General features: G+C 35.4%; 1 protein-coding gene across 2 annotated transcripts in view; it reads right to left on the reverse strand.

The window, feature by feature from the left end:
- LOC144442552 (S-adenosylhomocysteine hydrolase-like protein 1) overlaps positions 1-22905 on the reverse strand; it is a 46624-nt gene that overhangs the window by 5259 nt on the left and 18460 nt on the right. The window contains exons 3-13 of one of the 2 annotated variants that reach the window (XM_078131938.1): positions 21751-21838; positions 11241-11341; positions 8552-8654; positions 8123-8220; positions 7401-7577; positions 4941-5140; positions 4000-4070; positions 3452-3546; positions 2233-2331; positions 1599-1746; positions 439-559 (exon numbers count right to left, since the gene is read on the reverse strand). In XM_078131938.1, the coding sequence (XP_077988064.1) occupies positions 439-559; positions 1599-1746; positions 2233-2331; positions 3452-3546; positions 4000-4070; positions 4941-5140; positions 7401-7577; positions 8123-8220; positions 8552-8654; positions 11241-11341; positions 21751-21838 (1301 nt within the window). Of the gene's footprint in view, positions 1-422; positions 560-1598; positions 1747-2232; positions 2332-3451; positions 3547-3999; positions 4071-4940; positions 5141-7400; positions 7578-8122; positions 8221-8551; positions 8655-11240; positions 11342-21750; positions 21839-22905 lie in introns of those variants that run through there. The other variant, XM_078131930.1, reaches the window with a different exon arrangement.

Consider the following 22905-nt stretch of genomic DNA (forward strand, 5'->3'; position numbering starts at 1 on the left):
GAACAGCACTCTATGTGGTGAAACTATAAGCTAACTGTCTTCTAATAATCAAATTGTGGCATATTCAATCAACAAGATCATTTTTTTGTGTGAAGGGCAGTAAGTACATAAAATCTATCAAAATACCTCTGGTATTTTATTGCACCAGGCCTCTCCATCAAAATTAGGATAAAAGTTTGGAATTCTATCCTGTTTTTTTTTTTGCAGATTTCCACGTTGACTGTTTATCTGGGTTTCCAAACACACTGTACTTAATATAAGGTCATGATAGGCAAAGTTTTGCTTTAAAAAGTAGATTGTACTTTTTTTTCACATTTTTCCCCAACACTAAAAGGTAGCTTGTGTCATGAGCTAATGTATACTTTGAGTTGTGTCCAACAGTGAAGTTACAAAAGATCAGCCTTTGTATATTGAGTTGAAATTTAGATAGTTACATACCTGTAATAGTTTGGTTTAAATGGTCCTGCCTTGTTCAGACCCAAGTACTTTGCTTGGCTTTCTGATAACTCAGTAAGATGTGCATCGAATGCTGGCAAATGTAATGACGCCACGTACTCATCTGAAATCAACAAAATATCAAATGTCATACATCAAAGTACATGTATCGCTTCTAGTGTAATCCATTGTCAAACAATTTTCTTTTATTACATACATGTATGTACCAGAGATTACTTGAAACTGGTGCGTGCATACTATAGTGGTATTTCACTGCACTGAAAACATGCCTGCATGTAAATGATATGCAAATGAGGATGTGGCCTTACTCTGGGTATTTGCACTCGTGCTTGCAGAATTTTCTGCTGCACTTTCATGAGCGTATTTCGACAACATTTTCACTCGTTACGCTTGTAAAAGTACAGGTGCAGAGACCATTGCAAGCACTCATGCAAATGTCCCGAGTATGCCACATTTCCGCTCATGTGGCATGGGATTCGGTCATAGTATCACATCCTGTCACATTTTGCCCAAATATGGCAAGAACCACGCTTGCCGATATCCATTTGCTCAGTTCTTTGGGTTTAATTTTTGTCTCAGTATCTTCATATTTTAGTGCACAAAATAATGTTTTACTATCAATGTGATTTCAGTCATGTTTCCATACATACATGTAGGATATACGGCAAAACATTTAAGACCCAAGGTATGGAATTTGCAGACCTTGGTAGTACAGCTTACAAGCCCTGCTAAAGTGGGGCCCTTCCACCATACAATCTCAGTTTGCAAAACCCATATCCATGCTATAAGGATTACAATTTAATTTCATACATGATTTGTTGTAACATGTATGAAATACCATTAGAACTTGTATGAAAGGTAATCAATGGAAAATGTACCTTGTGTTATCAACACTTAAAATAATCTTAAAGAAAAGATTGTAGCATGTGAGAGGGGGATATATATACTGTTATCTTAATGTTTTGGACGAGCACAATTTCTTGTGAAAGCTTTTTTCTCCCGATCATACAGATTTCTGTAATTTTCATATGACATTGAACATATCATTCAAGCTTTCAAAATTGTTTTACTTTTCAAGAAGTGTGATTATTTTTGCTAAATACAACATTATAACATCTACAGTAAAGTAGATAACAACTTACCCATTTTCTTTGGTAAAAGGTAGACATCTTGTTTGTATCTACCTGGGGGTGCATTAAACAGTTCTATAAGTGCCAATGCTTGTGTTGTGGAAGTGATGGAGACTACAAATGATGGTACGCTGGAACAACTAAGATTAACCAGTCGACCCTAGGCAAATGAAATAAAGGGAAGTAAAATACACACTCTGTCAAGTTTCAATCAACTCCATGCAACAATGGGGAATGGAAGAATGGGGATAAAAAAGACTTGCAAAATTGGCTCTGAATTCTTTATTGCTATACAATGCTTATTTGATACACACTATAACAATGTGTCTGATTGATGAGAAACTTGTCGAACTTATATGAACAATTATGTGGTGTTGTAACAAGACAATATGTTTGTGTGAAGTCTATTGTTCTTATTAAAAGTACTATCTGTTAAACCATGTTTAGGCAAGTGATGAAAATTTGCTTCTTTGTCATTCATTTGATTGTGAATTTGTCAAATGGGTGCAAGGAAGGTGAATGTCAAACTTTAGCTATTGTCTGTTCAAGGGCTAGATCTATAGTGTTATATATCTATGGCTATTATGATCTGGAATACTACATGGGCTAAAGATAATAATACAAAAAAAAACTTTCTGGGACTCACCTCGGCTAAAAGCAATATTCTTTTGCCATCTGGCCATATTATATGATCTACTTGTGATCTCACCCTTTCCCAAGTCAATTCTGGGGTTCTAAGACTAGCCTACGGAATAAACACACAAAATATAGTCATTAATATCAGCCATTCTGGTAAAAAAATGTTGTTTTTAGTACAGTATAGAGTAAACAGACAAAGAAATGCAATCAATATGTCAAACTGGTAAAAATATTGCCTTTAGGCGAAAAAAAACAAACATAATGGTGTGTTTCCGATAACATGGCCTCAGAATATAGGGTAGGTACATGTAGGTCTGGATTTGATTTGATTTGATCTTATTGTTTTTGTTTTTGAAAAATATTGCTTTGCCCCAAAACCAAATGTAATGTTGGTCAGAACACCCATGCTGTGATAGTTCGATGAAATACTAGTATGTACAGGCAGCACTGGGGAAAGAAAACAGATGTGCATGAAGGTCAAAAACACAAAAGAATTTCTTATCATTCTTAAATATGTTTTAAAAAATGTTTAGGGTTGGCAGCTTAAACTAGGGCCGGTCGGGTTATCGGAAACTCACAATTTTTTTATTTTGTGGTAGTGCTAGCACACAGACTAAATGGACAAAGAAAATGTAGTCAATTTGTATACAAGTACACAAAATGTTTTCAATATATCAGCCAAGATATATCAAGATTGGTCATAGAAATAACTCAGATTTTATGAGATATGAAAAAGAAATTCCAATTCTCTTTCTTAGGTATTCTATATGTGGTATATCAGTACAGATAAAATTTCAACAAACAATGATTCCCATTGAGTACATAAGGAATTCAGTAGGATCTACTGGTATATTACATCATTTACACCACATACAGTGAAAAAAAAAGTTTTCAGTTCAGTCAGTGGTCATCAAATTTGACTGTGCAGGTAAACTGCTGTTTGCTTGTTTGTTTGTTGACAAACATGATGCAATCACTATGTAAGCTCCCAACCATCTCAACTTCTGACCATCATGTTGAATTTGGCTTATTTGCATGAGGTCAGAGTTTACTTTAGGGGAAAGGTCTTCCGTACATCATTTAAAATTTCTGGCCGGAAATAAAACATTTTTGAGTCTCCTAAATTACAAGCAGGATTTTCGTAGCATGGACCATGTATGTAATTCTGATGACTGTCACGTTTTCATTTCAATAAATCAAAATGCTTTGTAACCATGACAACTTACCACATCAATTTCAGTATTTGAATGACCCATGTTACAGACTATACAGCCATTTTTAACTCTATCAAGATGCTGGCGAGTGACAACATTCTTGTTCCCTGAAAACGAACACACATTTTCATTCAAATAAGTAAAATTTCATAACTTATTGCAGTGACAGTGACAGTGAAATAAAAAGTGTATTTACTGTGGTGCATCAGTCAGATAAAATTTCAACAAACAATGATTCCCATTGAGTACATAGAGAATTCAGTAGGATCTACTGGTATATTACATCATTTACACCACTCAGAAGTGAACACATATTGTTGTAGATTCACTATATTGATGTGACAACATTCTACAAAAGACAAAAGATTGTACAGTTTGACCACTAGGAGTGCTGTTTAAAAGAAGCTATACGACAATGAGTAGTGTACTATGTTGCCACCTCCGTAAAAATCATTATTCCCAGCATTTCTTGGCAAAAGTTAGTTGCTTTCTCATCCATTCACATTACTCTACTAAAACAAAACAAATGAATTTCTGAGACAAGAAAAAAAAATACTTACCTGTGCATGTGATAATTATATCCATAAATTTGATAACTTCCTCAAGGCGAACAATTCTAAAACCTTCCATACTGCAAATAGAAATCAAACACACCACTGTTATCAACATGTTTTACGAGAAAGGATCTTATTTGTACATCCTGAGTAAGGAGCACAGTGTAAATAAAGCATGACATTGCGTGATACTTTTGCAGAAGTTTGACAATCACAGAATATTGAGAAATTTTAGTTTAAGTTAACGTCGGTTTTTCATAAAGTTGTTTGAAGTGGACTCGGTTTTTCATAAAGTTGTTTGAAGTGGACTTGGTAAAGTTGAGCCATTGACTTTTTGATAATATATGCAAGGAATTCGACACTAGAGATGATAGGTTGTCAGGATAATGTACATTATACGACTGATTCATTGGTTTCAGTCTGTTGAATATTGGGGGCTTCATGTAGTTATGCCAGGGTACTTGTTATAGGTTTTATTAATTCTAATGTCACGCTTTCTATACATAATAACACTACAGTCCCCCCCCCCCCCCCTATTTGTTACAATACTTCACATCTGTTTCCAAAATTCATGATTATAATACCCGCTTTAGTAAAGCTAGCAGTGTCTATATCAAACCAGCTCACAATAAGTTTGCTCTCTGCAAATCCAGTCACAAGGATGGAAATCTCTGGAATTTGTTACCTGAACATGTAAAGCAGGCTAAAACTTTTAAACACTTCAAAGACAATTACAGAGACATTTCTTCTGCCTAGCAGTTATTTTATTTATTGGGATGTATAATGTCACAACGTGTGTATATTTTATGTCCTAATGTGTTTTAGAATTTGTAAGTGGCCTTTTGCGTGATTGTCGATTTGATGTATGAGGGCCTCAATGGAAAGAAGCCGACCCTGCAACACTCCTGGATAAACACAAATTCTAACTACTAGATTTCATAACTCACCATGCCTGGAGTGCACATATTGGATCAATTTCTGTTACATAGACTATAGCACCAAGACCTTTGAGAGCTGCACAGCAACCTTTGCCCACTTCGCCATAGCCACATACCACTATATGTTTGCCTGCAAACATCACATCAGTAGTGCGCTTCAAGCCGTCAATGATGGATTCACGACAAGAATACAATGTATCAAACTTTGTCTGAAAAAAAAAGAAGACAATGGTAACCCCCTCTATAATATATTGCTCTCAATCAAATGCACTGTGCAGTATTTTACCCACAACTCCTTTTGATTTTTACTCTCAAATCCGACAAATCTCACCAATATACAGGGTTTTGTGAAAGCATATTTGTCATTTTTGAATTGTACTTTTGTCATACTGATACCCATTTTGATGGGATCATATATCAATAATTTGTTGGAGAAGAAAATGGAAATGTTAAGAAATGTTGCTTTCTCTCAGAAGTTATAAAATAAGGAACATCCAAGCATACAAATCAGAGAGCGTTATGGGGAAAATATTGTACAGTGTGAAATGTTCAAAATCATGTACTAAACAACAATTCACATTACAAGTACACAGCCTGTGAGAACAACACAAATTTTGCTTCCTAAAAAACTAACACATTTTTGGTACACATGTATCCATCAATGAATTCATTGATTTGTTCCTTTTTAAACACAACAAAAGTCTTACAAAAGTAGTCGTCTGCAACAACTTTACAACTATAGGGAGGTATAAAATTCAACTGTTTTGAATACCACCTAATCAGAAGACTAAATTTTAATGGAATTGAAATATTTGCTGTTAATACAGAGAACAATCAGAATTTTTTTTCACACACAATTTCTAGTGACACACCAAAATTTGGTGTTCCCCTATCTCTAAGCTACTATGTGGTCACTTACACAAGAAATGCCAGTTTTTAACATTTTGACTCACAACAACCAAATTTGGCTATCATTAGAGGGCACACTGACCCCTAGTGCATGTAAGCCAAACTATCTGCATAAATACTCAATACCAAGCTGAAGATGTACCAATTCAAGACAGTTTTTGGTGATGATTAATTAAGTAGCCAGCACATTTAGATGGTTTGTCGTTTAGAAATGATTAATTGATTCAGTTAGTTTGTACTGAGGAAGACATCAGTCACATTGCCGGAACACAGACATGATAAAAAAGTAACTTGGTTGTATATCAACGAACATTAATTATTTCAAGTTAAAATCTTATAAACCTTATTACTGCTAATTGATTAGATATTATTACAAGTGGTGTATCAGTCAATTTCTGTGTCTACACAAGGTTTTCCTTGATTTGAGTACATAAGGCATTCAGTAGGATCTACTGGTATATTACATCATGTACACCACTGTATAATAATAAAGTGATCAGCTGAGAAAGACTGAACCAACAAGACCTCCTTGCCCACTCGTATACCATTTCTGACAACACTTTAAATACAGTATATATTAATCAACCATTCATACATTCATATAGTCTAGTTCCTATACAGTACCATTACCATTTACACCTCCACTCACCTAATATGGGTGTCCTCAAGTAATCTAGTTGTTATCCAGCTTCAGTATTAAGGCAGGTTAGAGTTTGTAACATTCATACAAACTCTAACCTGCCTTAATACTGAAACTGGATAACAACTAGATTACTTGAGGACACCCATACAAATTAAAGAAACTAAAAACACACTCTGGAAATTTGATGTCATTTTTTTTTATCATCTTGAGTCTTTCAGCCATGGAACAGCTCGCCAGACAAAATAGTAAATGCTCCCCACTATTAACTCTTTCAAGTCCAGATTGGACAGACATTGGAGTGTAAAAGTCTTTCTCTACGATTGGTTCTGTTGACCCTCACTTCCAATACACAGTAAAATATGCACTGAACTGATTCTATGTAACATTCATTGGAACTATGAACAAACAGGTCATCAACCGATGATGAAAAGGATAAAAAACACGCTAGGAAAAAGTGTAAAGATTAAATAAAAGGATAATAAAGACTTTTAGGTGAGGCTCTCTTTTACTTAGCTGCATTTCATTAGGTTTTGGGAAAGAAAAAGTATTTTCATCAATTCTACTCTGGGTGACTTTTCTTAATTAAAGTAATGAAAATAGACAAACCCGACTAAGAAGAAGCCTGCTGTATACTGATGCAAGACATTTGCTGCCCAAACAATATTTGAGGCTAAAGTTTTAAGAGATGTTGAGCTCCTAACTTTGTTTCCTAGAATGCCTTGCCTGAGTGTACACCACAGGTGACATCTAAGCCAATTTTGCCAATATTGCTAACTCTATTTTAGTGAGATTGCATGTTGCGGGGTTAATAAAAATTACTTTTCTGGGTCTTCTAAGTATAAAGAAATGCAGATAAGATAAACCACGCTTTGCCTTGTTTCCCGTTAACCTGGGATAATGTATCTTTGTTTATTTACCTTTGTAACTGAATCATTGACATTCATTGCTGGGACAGTCAACTTTCCATTCTTAGAAAGTTGATAAAGTCTGTGTACCCCGGTCACACTCTCCTCAACGATACCCTTGATGTTCTTGAACTTGTCTGGATACTTCTTGAACATGAGATGCGTCGCATCACCACCATCATCAAGAATCTATGAAGTGAACACAAACTTCATCATTGACAAAATGTGGAGTATACCCCCTGTACTGTCAACATAGTACATGTATATCCAGTTTAGAGAACATCTTCAGATTTTACACATAAATACATGCATACATACATACATACATACATACATACATACATACATACATACATACATGCATGCATACATACATACATACATACATACATACATACATACATACATACATACATACATACATACATACATACATACATGAATGTACATGTACATACACACATACATACATACATAAATACATACATACATACATACATACATACATACATACATACATACTTGTACTCCGGCTACATACATACATACATACATACATGAATGTACGTGTACATACACACATACATACATGTACATACATACATACATACATACATACATACATACATACATACATGTACATACAATCATACATACATACACATGCATATACACACACACATATGTACATACATGTACAATGAGATGTTGTTATTACATGTATGTGTTCTTACCATGTTTGGAATCCATCCATTGTTACCACTCATACATTTCTCTATACACCACCAGAAATCTTCCTCCGATTCTCCTTTCCATGCATAAGCTGAATACCCTGTCAATGCACAAATTACCAACAACCACTTAGAAATGTACAATGTATGATAAGTGCAGTCAAACACATCTAAAAACTTGTATGATGAGATAGTGTTTGCAGTTTCATCCCTTAATTTGTTGATAAAACTCTCCTTTTACAATGTTGTTGAATCATTTAACATACTGTGACATGACAAAATGGTCAGAGCTGACGACTATATATATTATTACATGTTGTATGCTACATGTAACAGCTGTAAGTGTACTATGGTATAAAAGTACATGTCAAGTGTAAATAAAGACTGCCACTTGCTTTAAGAGTAAAGAAGGCCTTCATCTTTGACTCTTACCTGCTTCTGCCACGGCAGCTGCTACTTCATTCTGTGTTGAGTAAATATTACAAGCACACCATCTAATGTCAGCACCCAAACATGCTAAGGTTTCTATCAACACCTATGGACCATTGATATGAAACAGAAAAAACAAAAAAAACTCGGGACAGTAACACACTTGGCCTATTGGAAACTGGATTGAGCAAGGGAACCATATGACCATTATGTCATTACATGAACAGTTTACATTAATTCATACAATGAACAGCACAAAGTGCATTTATCAGTTTCTCCCAAGTACCTGGCAATGTCACATCTCTTAACAGATAAATATAACTTAGGCATTCAGTTCTCACACAGTATCTGTCAAAAGTCACCTTTCATGAATACTCAACAGTTGCTGTGAGTGGGTTACTAGCATGTCATGAACAGTGCCCTCTGTAGTTGAATGTTCACAACACCAATCATTTGCCTATATACTGTGGTGGCACATGTGTACATGTACTTTAGCACCCCCCCCCCCCCCCCCCAACACCAGAGGATGTTGTCAGAGTTATAGTAGCACATGCACACATATTAAACAGTCATGTCATAACATGTATATACACATAATGTATCAATTCTAATGTCTTTGTTTTAATTACAATGTATATGCACACACAGGACAAAAGCCCCTAGATATCAGAGATAATCCACTCAGAGTTTGTATTGCAATAAGCTGTGATACTTGGTTGCCCCGACTGATAGTTCATTCTGACTTCTATTTCATCCATTCTACATTTTGTTGTACCAGTCGGATAAAAGGGACTTCACATCTTTCTGACTAAAACTAAAGCAACCCCCTCTCCTCCCCCCCTCCCCCCCCCCCCCCCACACACACACAACAGTCAACTATGTTGATTAAGCTTCTGTCTTCAGCTTTCAATGTTTTTTTTTTAAATGTGACACTTGGTTTTATTTATATCCATTTACAAATTACATTTTGTCTCCCTTCTAAGCCGGACACTAGACAACGCGATATGATTTTGTCCTATTTAAACTCTCTTTTGGAACAGTTCAAAATGCCATCAGGTGTTTTGATAACTGTTTGGATAAACCTCAAGTGGATTATGTTGCTAGGGCTGGTGATGAGGATCTATTGTATTTGGGTCTGTTATCTAATGGCTAACCTTGGAAACATACTGAAATACCATGGTGTCATTGATCTGTGAAACTCTAATCACCATATGTACAGATGTCAACAGTCACCTTTCATGCAATATGGTTACTCAACAGTTCCTGTGAGTGGGTTACAAGTATGCCCTAAACAATGCCCTCTGTTAGCTGATTTCTGGGGGAATTGTGAATTTGTTGTTTACCTCACCACAAACTTAATTACTATAGAAAGTATTGATGGGCAAATGATTAGACTCAGAGTGGCTGACTTTGAATCTGCAGGTTGCAGTTTGAGTCCTGTCGCTGCCGTTTCTTTCTAAGAGTCTAAAGTCCTTGAGCGAGATTTGAACCATGATTGTGCCTCAGTCAACCCAGATGTATAATTGGGGACCTGGTAGGATAGAGGTTGCAATGTGAATACTTTAATCCTATGCGCTTATAAAGGCTGCAATGGATTGTATGCTCCCCAGGGAGTTGAGGAAGTAAAGGGCCATTGTACTGCTATAGATCCGTACCACTCAGTGGTATTTTGAGTACAGAGTGGGAAAAGCGCTATGTAAAAACCAACATTATTATTATTATTATTATTATTCAAACTAGTATGATGTATAGATATCCTTTTATCTACCTGGTACTTTCTTTGTTATTTGTCATTCATTTTTTTTAAACATCACTCAAACTCAAATTTGCTTGTGGCAAAATTAATATACCCCTTTCTTCAACAAACCTAAACCTTGTACATGCATCTACACATTTTAAACAATTTCTTATAAGGCTAAATAAAAAATAATAATTTGTTTCCAATAATCCGACCAACCCTAGTTTAAGCCCCCCAACCCTAAACAATTTCTACATGCAAAATTATAACAATTTACTTCTATTTCCCTGTAGATTTTCTTGTCAAAGTTATTTTTTTAAAATCATATTCCAGAGAGAAACGATGTCATTTCAGTCTATAACAACACAGTCTGCATATTGTGTTTGTCTACTTCTGAATCACACAATTGTCTTCATTTACTTCTTTTACATATCGTCAACTGTTACAGAAGTATTGTGACCAACAAGTTTCTTGTCTTTGGGCCGAAGTAATTCCAAAAAATAAAATGTAAAATAAAATAAAATTCCGCCCTACCTGCCCTATTTTCTGAAGTCATGTTATCAGAAACAAACATTTTTTTTAAATTTTTCCCTAATCAAAATTAACATACAGCTCTGGCAAAACAAGTTACAATGTAGTCTCATATGATACATAAAACCAATGGAATGATTTCACAGTATTTTACATCATCACATGATTCTCAACAACCAATAAAAAGTATGTAAAGAGTCACATGATTCTCAATGACCAATCAAAAATATGTACATGAATGGAGTCAGGTTATCCTCAACAACCAATCAAAAATGTGTATGGAGTTCCATGATTCAACAACAAATCAAAAATATGTAAGGAGTCACATGAATCTCAGCAACCACTCAAAATGTCTGTAAGGAGTCACATGATAACATTGACAACCAATCACTTTGCATGTACCATTTGGGGAATAGAACTTACTGCTGACTGTGCTGTTATGTGTGTACATCCAACTATTCTGGCACCACTCAATGGTTTCTCGGCCTCAGCCCTCTTCCGTAAAGCCATCAAACCAGGCATTTCTGTAAAAAAAAAAAGAAGGCAGAAACTGAAAGATAAGAATAAATACAACGACACCATACAAGAAAATATTTATATACGAATTGACAGATTATCCAAAGAGAAAACTGAGCTCTATGGTATATTTTGGAAAAAGCTAAACTTGAAGTTACTGCACAAATGTGAGTACAAGATATGTGAAACCACTGAAAGTGTGTACAGTTGTCATGTATACATGTTTGTGCGTACGTTTGTGTTGCTGTGTATGAAAATCAAACATATGTGAATGTTATCATGCAAGAAAAATGCTGTCCTACAACATACAGATGTACATGAATTTGGCTGTCCTACAACATACAAATATACATGAATTTGGCCATCCTACAACATACAAATATACATGAATTTGACCATCCTACAACATACAAATATACATGAATTTGACCATCCTACAACATACAGATGTACATGAATTTGGCTGTCCTACAACATACAAATATACATAAATTTGGCCGTCCTACAACATACAAATATACATGAATTTGACCATCCTACAACATACAAATATACATGAATTTGACCATCCTACAACATACAAATGTACATGAATTTGACCATCCTACAACATACAAATGTACATGAATTTGGCCGTCCTACAACATACAAATGTACATGAATTTGACCATCCTACAACATACAGATGTACATGAATTTGGCCATCCTACAACATACAAATGTACATGAATTTGACCATCCTACAACATACAAAGGTACATGAATTCTGGCCATCCTACAACATACAAATGTACATGAATTTGGCCGTCCTACAACATACAAATGTACATGAATTTGGCCGTCCTACAACATACAAATGTACATGAATTTGGCCGTCCTACAACATACAAATGTACATGAATTTGGGGGGACATTTACTTTGATTCAGGAACTTGACATGCACATGAGTACGACGGGGAAAAAACATTATTTTTTTATTATTTTCCACAAAGCAAATCAGCATGAGCAAACAGATGCTAGCATCATGTTGTTATTTGCATTGCTATCACAACGACAAGGCACCCTACTGTAGAACACAACACACTTTAATACAGACATGGTTTAAATATGAAGAGAATTTCCTAATACAAGACAAACCAGGCAATTAAAATTAGATGAAGTTTTATCCTACACTCAGACCCTTCAAAAATCCCTACAGACATCTAGCGTTGCAATCTAAAACAACTAATCGCATCATGTATTTTTTTGTGTGTTTTTTTTCCTTCAAAACATGAAGCCGATAGGGAATTGTATCACTTATGATGTACAGCCGGTAGCCGACATGTACATTACAATGTAGGTGTGTGATAACAAGCAAGTTATACATTTCATGACCTTTAACCTTTTTAGAATGAAGACAGGCGACAATGAATAGTTTAGCAGATGTACACATTACATGAAACATTGATTTCACCGACAGTCTATCAGACAGATCAGCATCATATCTCCAGTCTTAGTTGTCTGACCTTGCAGATTCTCTCTAGGTTATTGTGTCTCTTGTAAAAGATTGCAACTAGTGCAATGTACATGTACATGTACATCTATCCAAAGGCTAATAATAATTCCTTGCAATTCATTGACAGTGGAACTTGAAGTCTGAGGTCTATATTTTTATATTTTATAACATATCCAATTTATCAAGCTGGGTAAATTTCCATGAATATAACAATTTATATTAACAATATTATATTTTGCAATTTTTCTTCAGGGCTTTTTGACTCAAGTAAAAAAGCCTGAGAATATGGGTTTTGTTTGTGAAATTCCACCAGAGTACTGCACCATATCTAAACACATACAGTAATTTTAAAACTGCAGAGCACATGGTACAGTGCATAAAGATACACTATACATGTACGTAAACCAACAGTGATAATTCGGCATTGCCCATAGGCTAAAGTGGGGAAGAGCAATGCAATACACATAGTTATGATGTGTGTGTGTGTGTATGAGAGAGAGAGAGAGAGAGAGAGAGAGAGAGAGAGAGAGAGAGAGAGAGAGAGAGAGAGAGAGAGAGAGAGAGAGAGAGAGAGAGAGAGAGAGAGAGGGGGGGGGGAGGGAGGGGGAGGGGGAGAGGGAGAGGGAGAGTTAGGGAGAAGGGTGAAAACATAACCTCTGCCCAATTTCCCATTGACAGGAGTATTGCAATCACACCATAAACAGAACGCAGTTACATCCAAAATTCATAGTCTTCAAGGGGAACCGTGAGTTAGTGGCCATATGGGTTGGCATGGTTACCTTATAATTTCTGTATTTTTTTATCATTTCATATCATTATATTGTTATACTAATGTATAATAGCAACTACTACACAACATGTATATTGAATTCTATCTAAGCAGCTGGGACAGCTCTCACCAGATATTTAGTTTGATATGAAAATTGTATAAAAGGCATAATTTGGAGGTACTAACAAATTCAGTGAACACCAGTTTTGGTTATCAAACCTTTTCTATGCACACTCAACCAACTCTATCATACTGTGTTGATACAGATTCAGTCCTAAACAAGTGATACATGTACATGTAGTATGAAGTACAGTGGTAGGCATTAGTATTATGGCTAATCATGACAGTCGAATACTTCGCTTTCTTCGAATCTGCTGGTTACAGGTTTGAGCCTAGTCTGCATGTAGTTCCTATACAGTAGCAAATATGATTTATATTGTACACCTCCATTCAGTTTCCCTACACAAACCAACTCAACATTTTGAGGGTTCCAACCTGTACGTATAACAACCACACAGTTGGTTATTTCTAACCTAACTACCATACAACCTGGTTGAATTTTGTCCATGTTCGAAGCACCATTCCCCTAGGAAACATGTTGGCATCCAGACTAGTTTGAGCCTGGCAAATGCTGTTTGTTTCTGAATACATGTAGCTAATAATCTTGGCCTACCTCATCTGCAGATGTGTAGGACTAACGCTATAACATCATTTCCGCTATAATACATGTGTACCTTTCCTAACTGACATTTTGATTTTTTTTTACATTTTCGCTTCCTCCAAGTCTACAATGATAGCTGTAGAAGCCAAACCACATGCGCAAAACATTAGCGTACATTTTAATAGAAGACGATGTATGTAATTAGAGTGAGGTTGAATTTCCATGACGATGCCTAATTCTGGATTCATCCTTGTGAACTTCTGGCATGATTTAAATTGGTCTTATTATGTATTCGACCAATAATGGTGTATACAGGAATGCCATTGGAGACCAGTATGACACAGCTATCAATGTAGACTTGTTGGACGTTCCGGAGTGAAACTTGCAAAAATATCACAATGTCAGTTAGGATGGCGGAAATAGTATTGTAGTGTCAGTCCTACACGTCTACAGATAGGCTACTAAAATCTAGAGATTTAAAACCATGGTTGCATCAATCAAACGAGCTGTATAATTGGCTACCTGGTAGGACAGAGGTTGCTATGTGAATGTTTTAATCCTACATGCTTACACTAATAGTTACAGAGGCTGCAATGGATTGTATGTGCTCCAGGGAGTTGAGAAAATTATATGAATCCATTACACTGACATACATGTAGGTCTGTGCCAGGGGTAATAATTGTACTGTGTTAACTGTTACGATCAAAACATTCATTGAGGAAGCCACTTTTTTAAGTGTGTAATGGACGAAAGCAAACTTTGAACGACATAATGGGCGAGGCGACAGCCGAGCCCATTATGGAGTGCAAAGTTTGCTTGAGTCCATTATGGACTGGGAGGACGTACATTATTGTTATTATTTTATAATTTTGCCAATTCCAGTGAATTTGTAGACCGAGAAATGCAAAACAACATATAATATACACAGCGCTGAACATCGTCTGCCATGTTCGGCCCGGAAGCTGAATACTAATCATAGCGACACACGTACGTACACGTACACACACATATACACTCCAATGAACTGCTGTGAACACAAATTTGTTTCATGAATGCGTTGTATTTTTAAACAGTGGAAATGACAATCATAAGTAACAACATGCATTTCGAAAAAATACCTAGTCGTATGAAGAAACAGAACAAATAAGCTTGTATTGTTATGCTCGTTCCGGGGCCGCGATGCCCAATAACGGAGTACATTATCAATAATAATGTACAGCGATGACGTCACAAAATTCACTGGAATTGGTAATGCTATAATATAATATTTATTAATGTATATTTCATGCACTGACTTTAATAAGTCAAAGTGGAGCCCTCAATTACACGCATTGTGTACATTTCATGCACTGACTTAAAGTCAAAGTGGAGCCCTCAATTACACACAGGATCACTTGAAGTTAACTTATAATTGTACATGTACATTAGATATATTTTCAATCCTAGATATCATAAACAATTTATATAACAACTGACACACCACACATAGCTAAATGTATCAAGACTTTTAATCCCATAACTTACGCAGTTAAGTTTCCAGACGATAACTTGGTTTGGAGCCAAGAAACACAGTACTTAGTAAGACCAAATATTGCTGGGGTAAAAAAACTGTAGCAGTGTAGAATAACAGGTGGCTGTTGTCATTCAATCTTTCTATAACCTTACAGTCTTACAATCTTTCATGCCAACTTGAAATATTTAAAACACATGTACATGTACCATAAATTGAAAATACTGACAACTTATACAAATGATATAAGGTCAGAGTTCACACTTGCATATGTACATTGTTTGTATAAGGCATAAAAAAAAATTGTGTGGTTCCGATTACGTTCAATTTTAAAATAGGTGGGGTAGGTAGATTTTTTATTTTATCATATTTTTTTCATGTGTGAATGAATGTCTAGTTCAGGTTTTCCATTGTTTATTTTGGCCCTTGAAAAAATAAAATTGGTGGGAATGGCAAACTTTATTTTGGCAGACACTGCACAGGGTGGTGGTGGTGGGGGGTTGTAGGCAGTACTGCTTGTAAATAACTCATCCAGTGGGCCTGGTATATGCACAGTGTTGTCAACACCTTTCACTACAGCTGAATTACAGATATAAAATATCACAATTTGCATAATGCATAATGCAGCATGTACAGTACATGTATGTATAGTTAGTAGGAGCTACATGTATTGCCATGGGAAAAAAGCTTTGTATTCAGCTAAAATATATTCTGTGTAGAAATAAATACATTCACACTGACTAGAATTCTGATTGTCTGTACCTTTATATAGGTGCAAAACCAGGATATAAACACTCCAGGAACACAGACAGATTTTACCTACTTACCGCAACACTGAAACACTGAAACACTGAATATTACTTTGCTGAGTCATTAGATTACGACTTTCTTTAGTTAAACGATCTCTACTTCAAAACTACACGTATGTCTGTGGAATTTCAAAAACAAATGTCCAATTACATGTGAAGCGTATATTGAAGTACAAGCATACAGCTCTGTAATAAACGAACAACGAACTACCACATTTTCAAGACGAGACGAGATAGCCATGCACCATTAACTTTGTCCATTAAAAAACTGACATTAGAGGCTTGTACAGTATTTTTTTTGCACATTGACAGTCGTGTATACACACATACAATCAATACTTTTGCTGAATCATCATAAAATGGAAGAACCTATGACATTAAATATTGATTTAGAACATATAAAGTACGGTGTGTTTTGTTCATGATGAAATTACGATGTCTTTCAAAGATGTCTTTTCATTGAAATCATGGGTTTTCTTTGGCTAGATTTAATAATGTACAACGTAATAGCTTTTCACACATTCTTAAAGTCGCCATGTGGATGAAGATTGGGGTATTTATTTTGGATTTTTAATTGATTAAACAATTTTATCATGACTTCCCAGTTATAAAATCAACATAGATCAAGTCCTTGTTTGTAACTCAATAAATTCCAAAAGCATAACAAACATGTAAAATGTACGTGCAAATAACAAACTTTTTACATTTTTTTTAGCTTTTTCCAATGTATTAAGTTATAAACACAAACTTTGTCAATGTTGTTTCACATTGATTTTTCAAGTAGGAAGCCATGATAAAATTGTTTTATAAATCCAAAAATCCAAAATAAATACCCAATCCTTATCCATATGGCCACTTTAAGGATGAGATGCAGGTTCGTTGGTGAATTTTGGCCTTTTTTTTTTTTTTGCTCATTATGAAGCTTCATGGTATGTGCCATCATTTGGTTAAAAGATTTTTTGAAAATCGTTCATTTTTTCCATTAATAAATTTGAAATGAAAAAACTCTAACGCTATATGTGTTTTATATGGTTTCATTCCTGAATGTTTATGTACAAAGATTTGCATACATAAAGAAGATTGACAGAAACGTTGATTACAGAAGAGTGTCTTTTCATATGCAAATGAGACATAGCTAGTAGGCCTCTGTGCAATGACTGACGTGACATTATCTCTTAGCTGTGTTGTTGTACAAAACCAATCAAACTCGGTAAATTTGGTTATAACCAATAAAAAGTAAAAAAAATACCTCCTTTGAACCTGGACTTATGCACGTTGATTTTGACCAGTGCATCGGCTAAAAACGTTACAGTGAAGCGGCCTACACTGCACTACAGCCGCACAGTCGCTTGTAAACTGTTACTCCTTTCCTAAATGGTACTTACAAGTTACATACAACACGTAGGGGGAGAGGGGGGGTATGACATTGCTACCGATTTCATAAGAATATCGCCAATCCCTATAATAACGTCATTGTTCTGTATTAGGACCGTTATAGACAAGAATAAAACCATTTAGGAAAAGGAATAACAGTTTACAAGCGACTGTGACTACACTAGTCTACAGCCTTCAAGTGTACCCGACGCGACGGCGATGTATTAGATGACGGTTTTCAAGTACCATGCATGTAAAAAAAACATACAAATCTCGAATATCTAACAGTATTGCAGGCTTATTGTTTTAGCCGATCGAAAAAAATTGATGTTTACAAAAATAAAACGATTTAATCAACACGTTGGCGCATCGAAAATGAACCACGCTATCTTCGAGACTTGAGAGTTCACGTCAGATGCGTGACATTGCATCGGCGATTTCCGGGTATTACATTTCTGTTTCTGTAAGATTCACAGAACGTGGCCGTAGACTAGCTTTGAACTTTCGCGTTGGTGGATTTTGACAACGTCCTCTTCACATACTATATTATATTATTAGGGTTAAGGTCCTATAAATTGAGTGTGGCAACCACACTCTAACGATCGGCTTATCACGGCTCGATCCTTCGTGAACTTTCGAGACACGTCGACACCGAGTCACATGTACTGTAGTAGTATACGTGCGTTGCGTTGTTTATTTGCGTCTACGATGAGGCTGTCTGAACGTAAACGGCAAAGAATTTGGCACCGAGCGATCCTCAAGGCTATTAAAGTTATAAAATGGAGATTTTGAAGGTACAAGTAGTTTAAATAAATTAGGTAATGTCTACTACGACTCCGAGTATCATAAAACGTCACTCGCAGTGGAAGAAAAACTGTTGACGTGAGTTCAAGTACCATTATTTATACCGTAGTTTTGTAACACTCCTTACAATTTGTATAACATTCCCGATGTCGTACGGTGTCGTGGTGTGGAAATTTGATTTCAGGGAAAGGATTAACTTTTTTTATTGTGTGTCTTCAACGAAACACCAACAACGTAGCAATGCCTAATACATGAGCAGGAATATGGAACGTAGCCCATATTCGAATCAAAACACGAACACCAACTGCGTAGAGCAAGAGCTTCGAATCCAAACCAGAAAGTATACTATGTAATGTCGAGAACGGCACGCGTACCGTATTAAAAGATTAAACCAAAGTCTCCACCCGTAGATGAATAATAGATGACTTGACACCTTTATCGCGTGAAACAAACACGTTTCTATCTGTAGCATTTCATGACACTCCTAAAATACCCGATTTTCTTCATGTCTGTAGCAAAGCAACGTACACAACCAAATGGCAAGGATTGAGTAACATATTTGCAAGTCACAGAAAACAGCTGTTGCAATGTCTGTCGAATTTGAAAGCTTTTGTCGGGCGGAAGGAGTCCAATTGTGTTAATTAGCATTTTTCTACGTTCTTTATTTTGTATACTGTGTGAAGTTCAAAGCTATTTAACTTTGCGTCAGAATGTCCCAGCTGCGTCAAATTTGGAGACAATACTCGGAGACAGTGTGTCGAAAAAACGTTCCTCCGGATTGTTTAGTTTTTGAGGGAATCAAGAGATATTGCGTTGAGAAGTGTGAAAAGCGGTAATTTATGCAAAAAACACAAAAGTACAACTTTGGATGATTATAACAAGACAATGAGAGACAAAATAAAAAATCCGGAGGAACGTTTTTTTGTTTATGTACATAGCTTTCATTTGAAGTCGAAAAGAGGACTATATTCAACTGTTTGTAAAAGTTAAATAGCTTTAAGTGAAAATCGTCAAAAAACACAGTTTTTGGGTACAGATCAATAATATGGTTAAAAATGTAAAAAATCACCACAGAAACCACAACTTCATACAAAGACTCGACATAATTAATGAAAAAAATGGTATATTTATCTTGTCTTTAGTGTGAAATGAGCTAACGAACCTGCATCTCAACCTTAACTGGTTATTCTATAATTATAATACCTAATACACTGCAAACATTTCTAAAATGACAGTTTTTTACACATATAAATGATATATGCAGTCTTTTTGAGTGGTCCTATATACAATGTACTCATTTTCGCTGAATAAAACATGTCTATTTCATATAACATCTCCTTTAATATTTGCATACAAACCATCTGTGATGTATACATGGTACATGTATATATGTTTTAACAGAAAATGTTGGACTGTGAATACATCAACCTGTACTAACCAGCACAATTCAAACAAATGAAGATATGATAATATTTGTATGTGAAGATAACTCTATTTCTCTCCACTTTGTAATCTAAACACACACATATCTGTTGGAAGAGCCTGGCAACCTGACACTCTCCAGATATCATGATGGATGGTTTTTTTTTTATCATACAGACACAGTTATACTTTCCCCACTACTGTGCAAACTAGATCAATCTTGGGTTCTATTGATATTATGATACATACCAGTCATAAAGAGCCATCTCCAACATCTGCAAAATGTTAGTGTAACACCCAGCTAACCCTACAGGCATGTGCTGTGTATCATCAGTGTATAAACCCTCCTTGTATGCTGAGTTTGTTGAAGTCTGAAGACACATCCTTGATGTGACAATGTGTATACATACATTGTATGTGAGCAAAATTGTGTGTACATGCATGAGTCGTGCATATGTGTGTGTGCGCATATGCATGTCTGTCCATGTGTGTGTGTGTGTGCATGTGTGTCTATGTGTGCATGTGTGTCTATGTGTGCATGCGTGTGTGTCTGTGTGTGTGTGTCTGTGTGTGTGTGTCTCTGTACATGTATGCCGACATATCAGCTTTCAGATAACCCAGTATAAATTGTGTACTTCTTTTCAGCAACTGATTGCAATGTTTAACTTGTCAGTACATGACAACTCACTCTACAGGTCAACATGTAGTAATTCTCCATTCTCACAACTGAGTCTACCTAATGCCTTATATTAGTACATTAACATTTTTGAATATAATTTGTGGACAGCAAAAATGAAATTGCTAAGTATACCATGATATCTGGAGTATTTATACATGTACTATTAGTATAGGATTTATTTATAGTAAACATTGTACATGTATTATTATACAGTAGTTTAAAAATAACCACATTTCAAATACACAATCATATGCCTTGCTTTCAACTTGTCACAGTGACGTAGTACATGTATGTAGTACCAAAATTAAAGGAAACAGACTATTTTTTACACATTTCACATATCGGTGATTCCCCTGTGTTCCATCCCCTTTTATTAGGCAAAAAAAAAAAAGAATTGTTTCTGGTCAGTATGTGCATCACCGAAGTACCCACGCGTCTGTCTTTTTATGTGTGTGTTTGTTCAGCCCATACAGGATGAGGGGGGGGGGGGGGGGGGGGGGGGGGGTTACACACAAAAAATAACCCTCCCTACTCGAGTGAATTTAACTGCAGAGCCGAACATGAACAAGCAAATGACATGGAAATATGCATAAATTGAAATAATCAATTTGTTGACATACATTCCAAGGCATGTTGGAAAACAATTTCTAATTTCTTTCACAATCCTGGAAAACATAAATCACTTTGAGCAGTCTCAGAAATGTTATACATGTACATCATGAACAGACAGACTGAGACAACTAAGTGAACAAACTGAAAGGATGAGACAGACTCAAAGACAAGCATTTAATAGGCAGACAGACAGACAGACAGACAGACAGACAGACAGACAGACAGTACATGTAAGTAAGAAATTAATGCCTGACAAGCAATTACTACTTTGACTTCACATACCTTGCTCAGCAATTTCTATCTCTCGTCTTCCAAATTCTGCTTGAATGATATTCTTGACACAGAAATCATTGAAACCACGAGAATTGGTCTGAAAATGGAATAAACACAGAATCAAGATTACATACATACATACATACATACATACATACATACATACATACATACATACATACATACAACGTACATACATACATACATACATACAACGTACGTACATGTACATACATACATTATAATATACACACACATACATGTACATGTACATACACACACACATATACACATACATTTTGTATACACATACATGTACAAATGTACATTGTACATGATATACACACACGTACATACACACACATACGATAAACACACATATACACATAAATACACATATACACATAAATACACACATACACATAAATACACACATACACATAAACACACATATACACATAAATACACACATACACATAAATACACACATACACATAAATACACACATACATATAAATACACACACATACACATAAATACACACACATACACATGATAAATACACACACACACAGACATAAATACACACACACACACACACACACATACACACACACACACACACACACACACACACACATGTATAAAAGGTAAGATAACAAACAAACAAGCCATACAACACATCTTCAATTTTATCATTAAATGACTGTGTCGTCATTTTATCAGCATCAAATAATATAACCATGTACAGGATGAGAAGCAAGCATTGCATACAAAATATCTTCGATTTTGTTAGTATTGATTTTCACTGTCACATTACTCACATGAAAATAATATACCTGAACAGCATGTATTGGCTGTGTAATATTTCTCTACATTTCAATGTACTTAATAAAACCTATTTAAGTGTACTGTTATTATTATTTATAATTATTTTTTTAAATATAGCTAATTATCTGTCCATCAAGATTCATATCCATACAGTGTACAAATAATTACATCAGGGTCCTTTAATTTATCTCATTTTCACCTATTATATTTATTAATACATAACTATAATGAAACTGAAGTATATCTGTTGTTAAGTATGCAACAACCATTAAAGTATGTGTGTGAATTTTTACACAGCCACAAAATATACAATGTACATGTATATTTCTGGCC

Source organism: Glandiceps talaboti, chromosome 1, assembly GCF_964340395.1.
Source record: "Glandiceps talaboti chromosome 1, keGlaTala1.1, whole genome shotgun sequence".
In the NCBI taxonomy this organism is placed as follows: domain Eukaryota; kingdom Metazoa; phylum Hemichordata; class Enteropneusta; family Spengelidae; genus Glandiceps; species Glandiceps talaboti.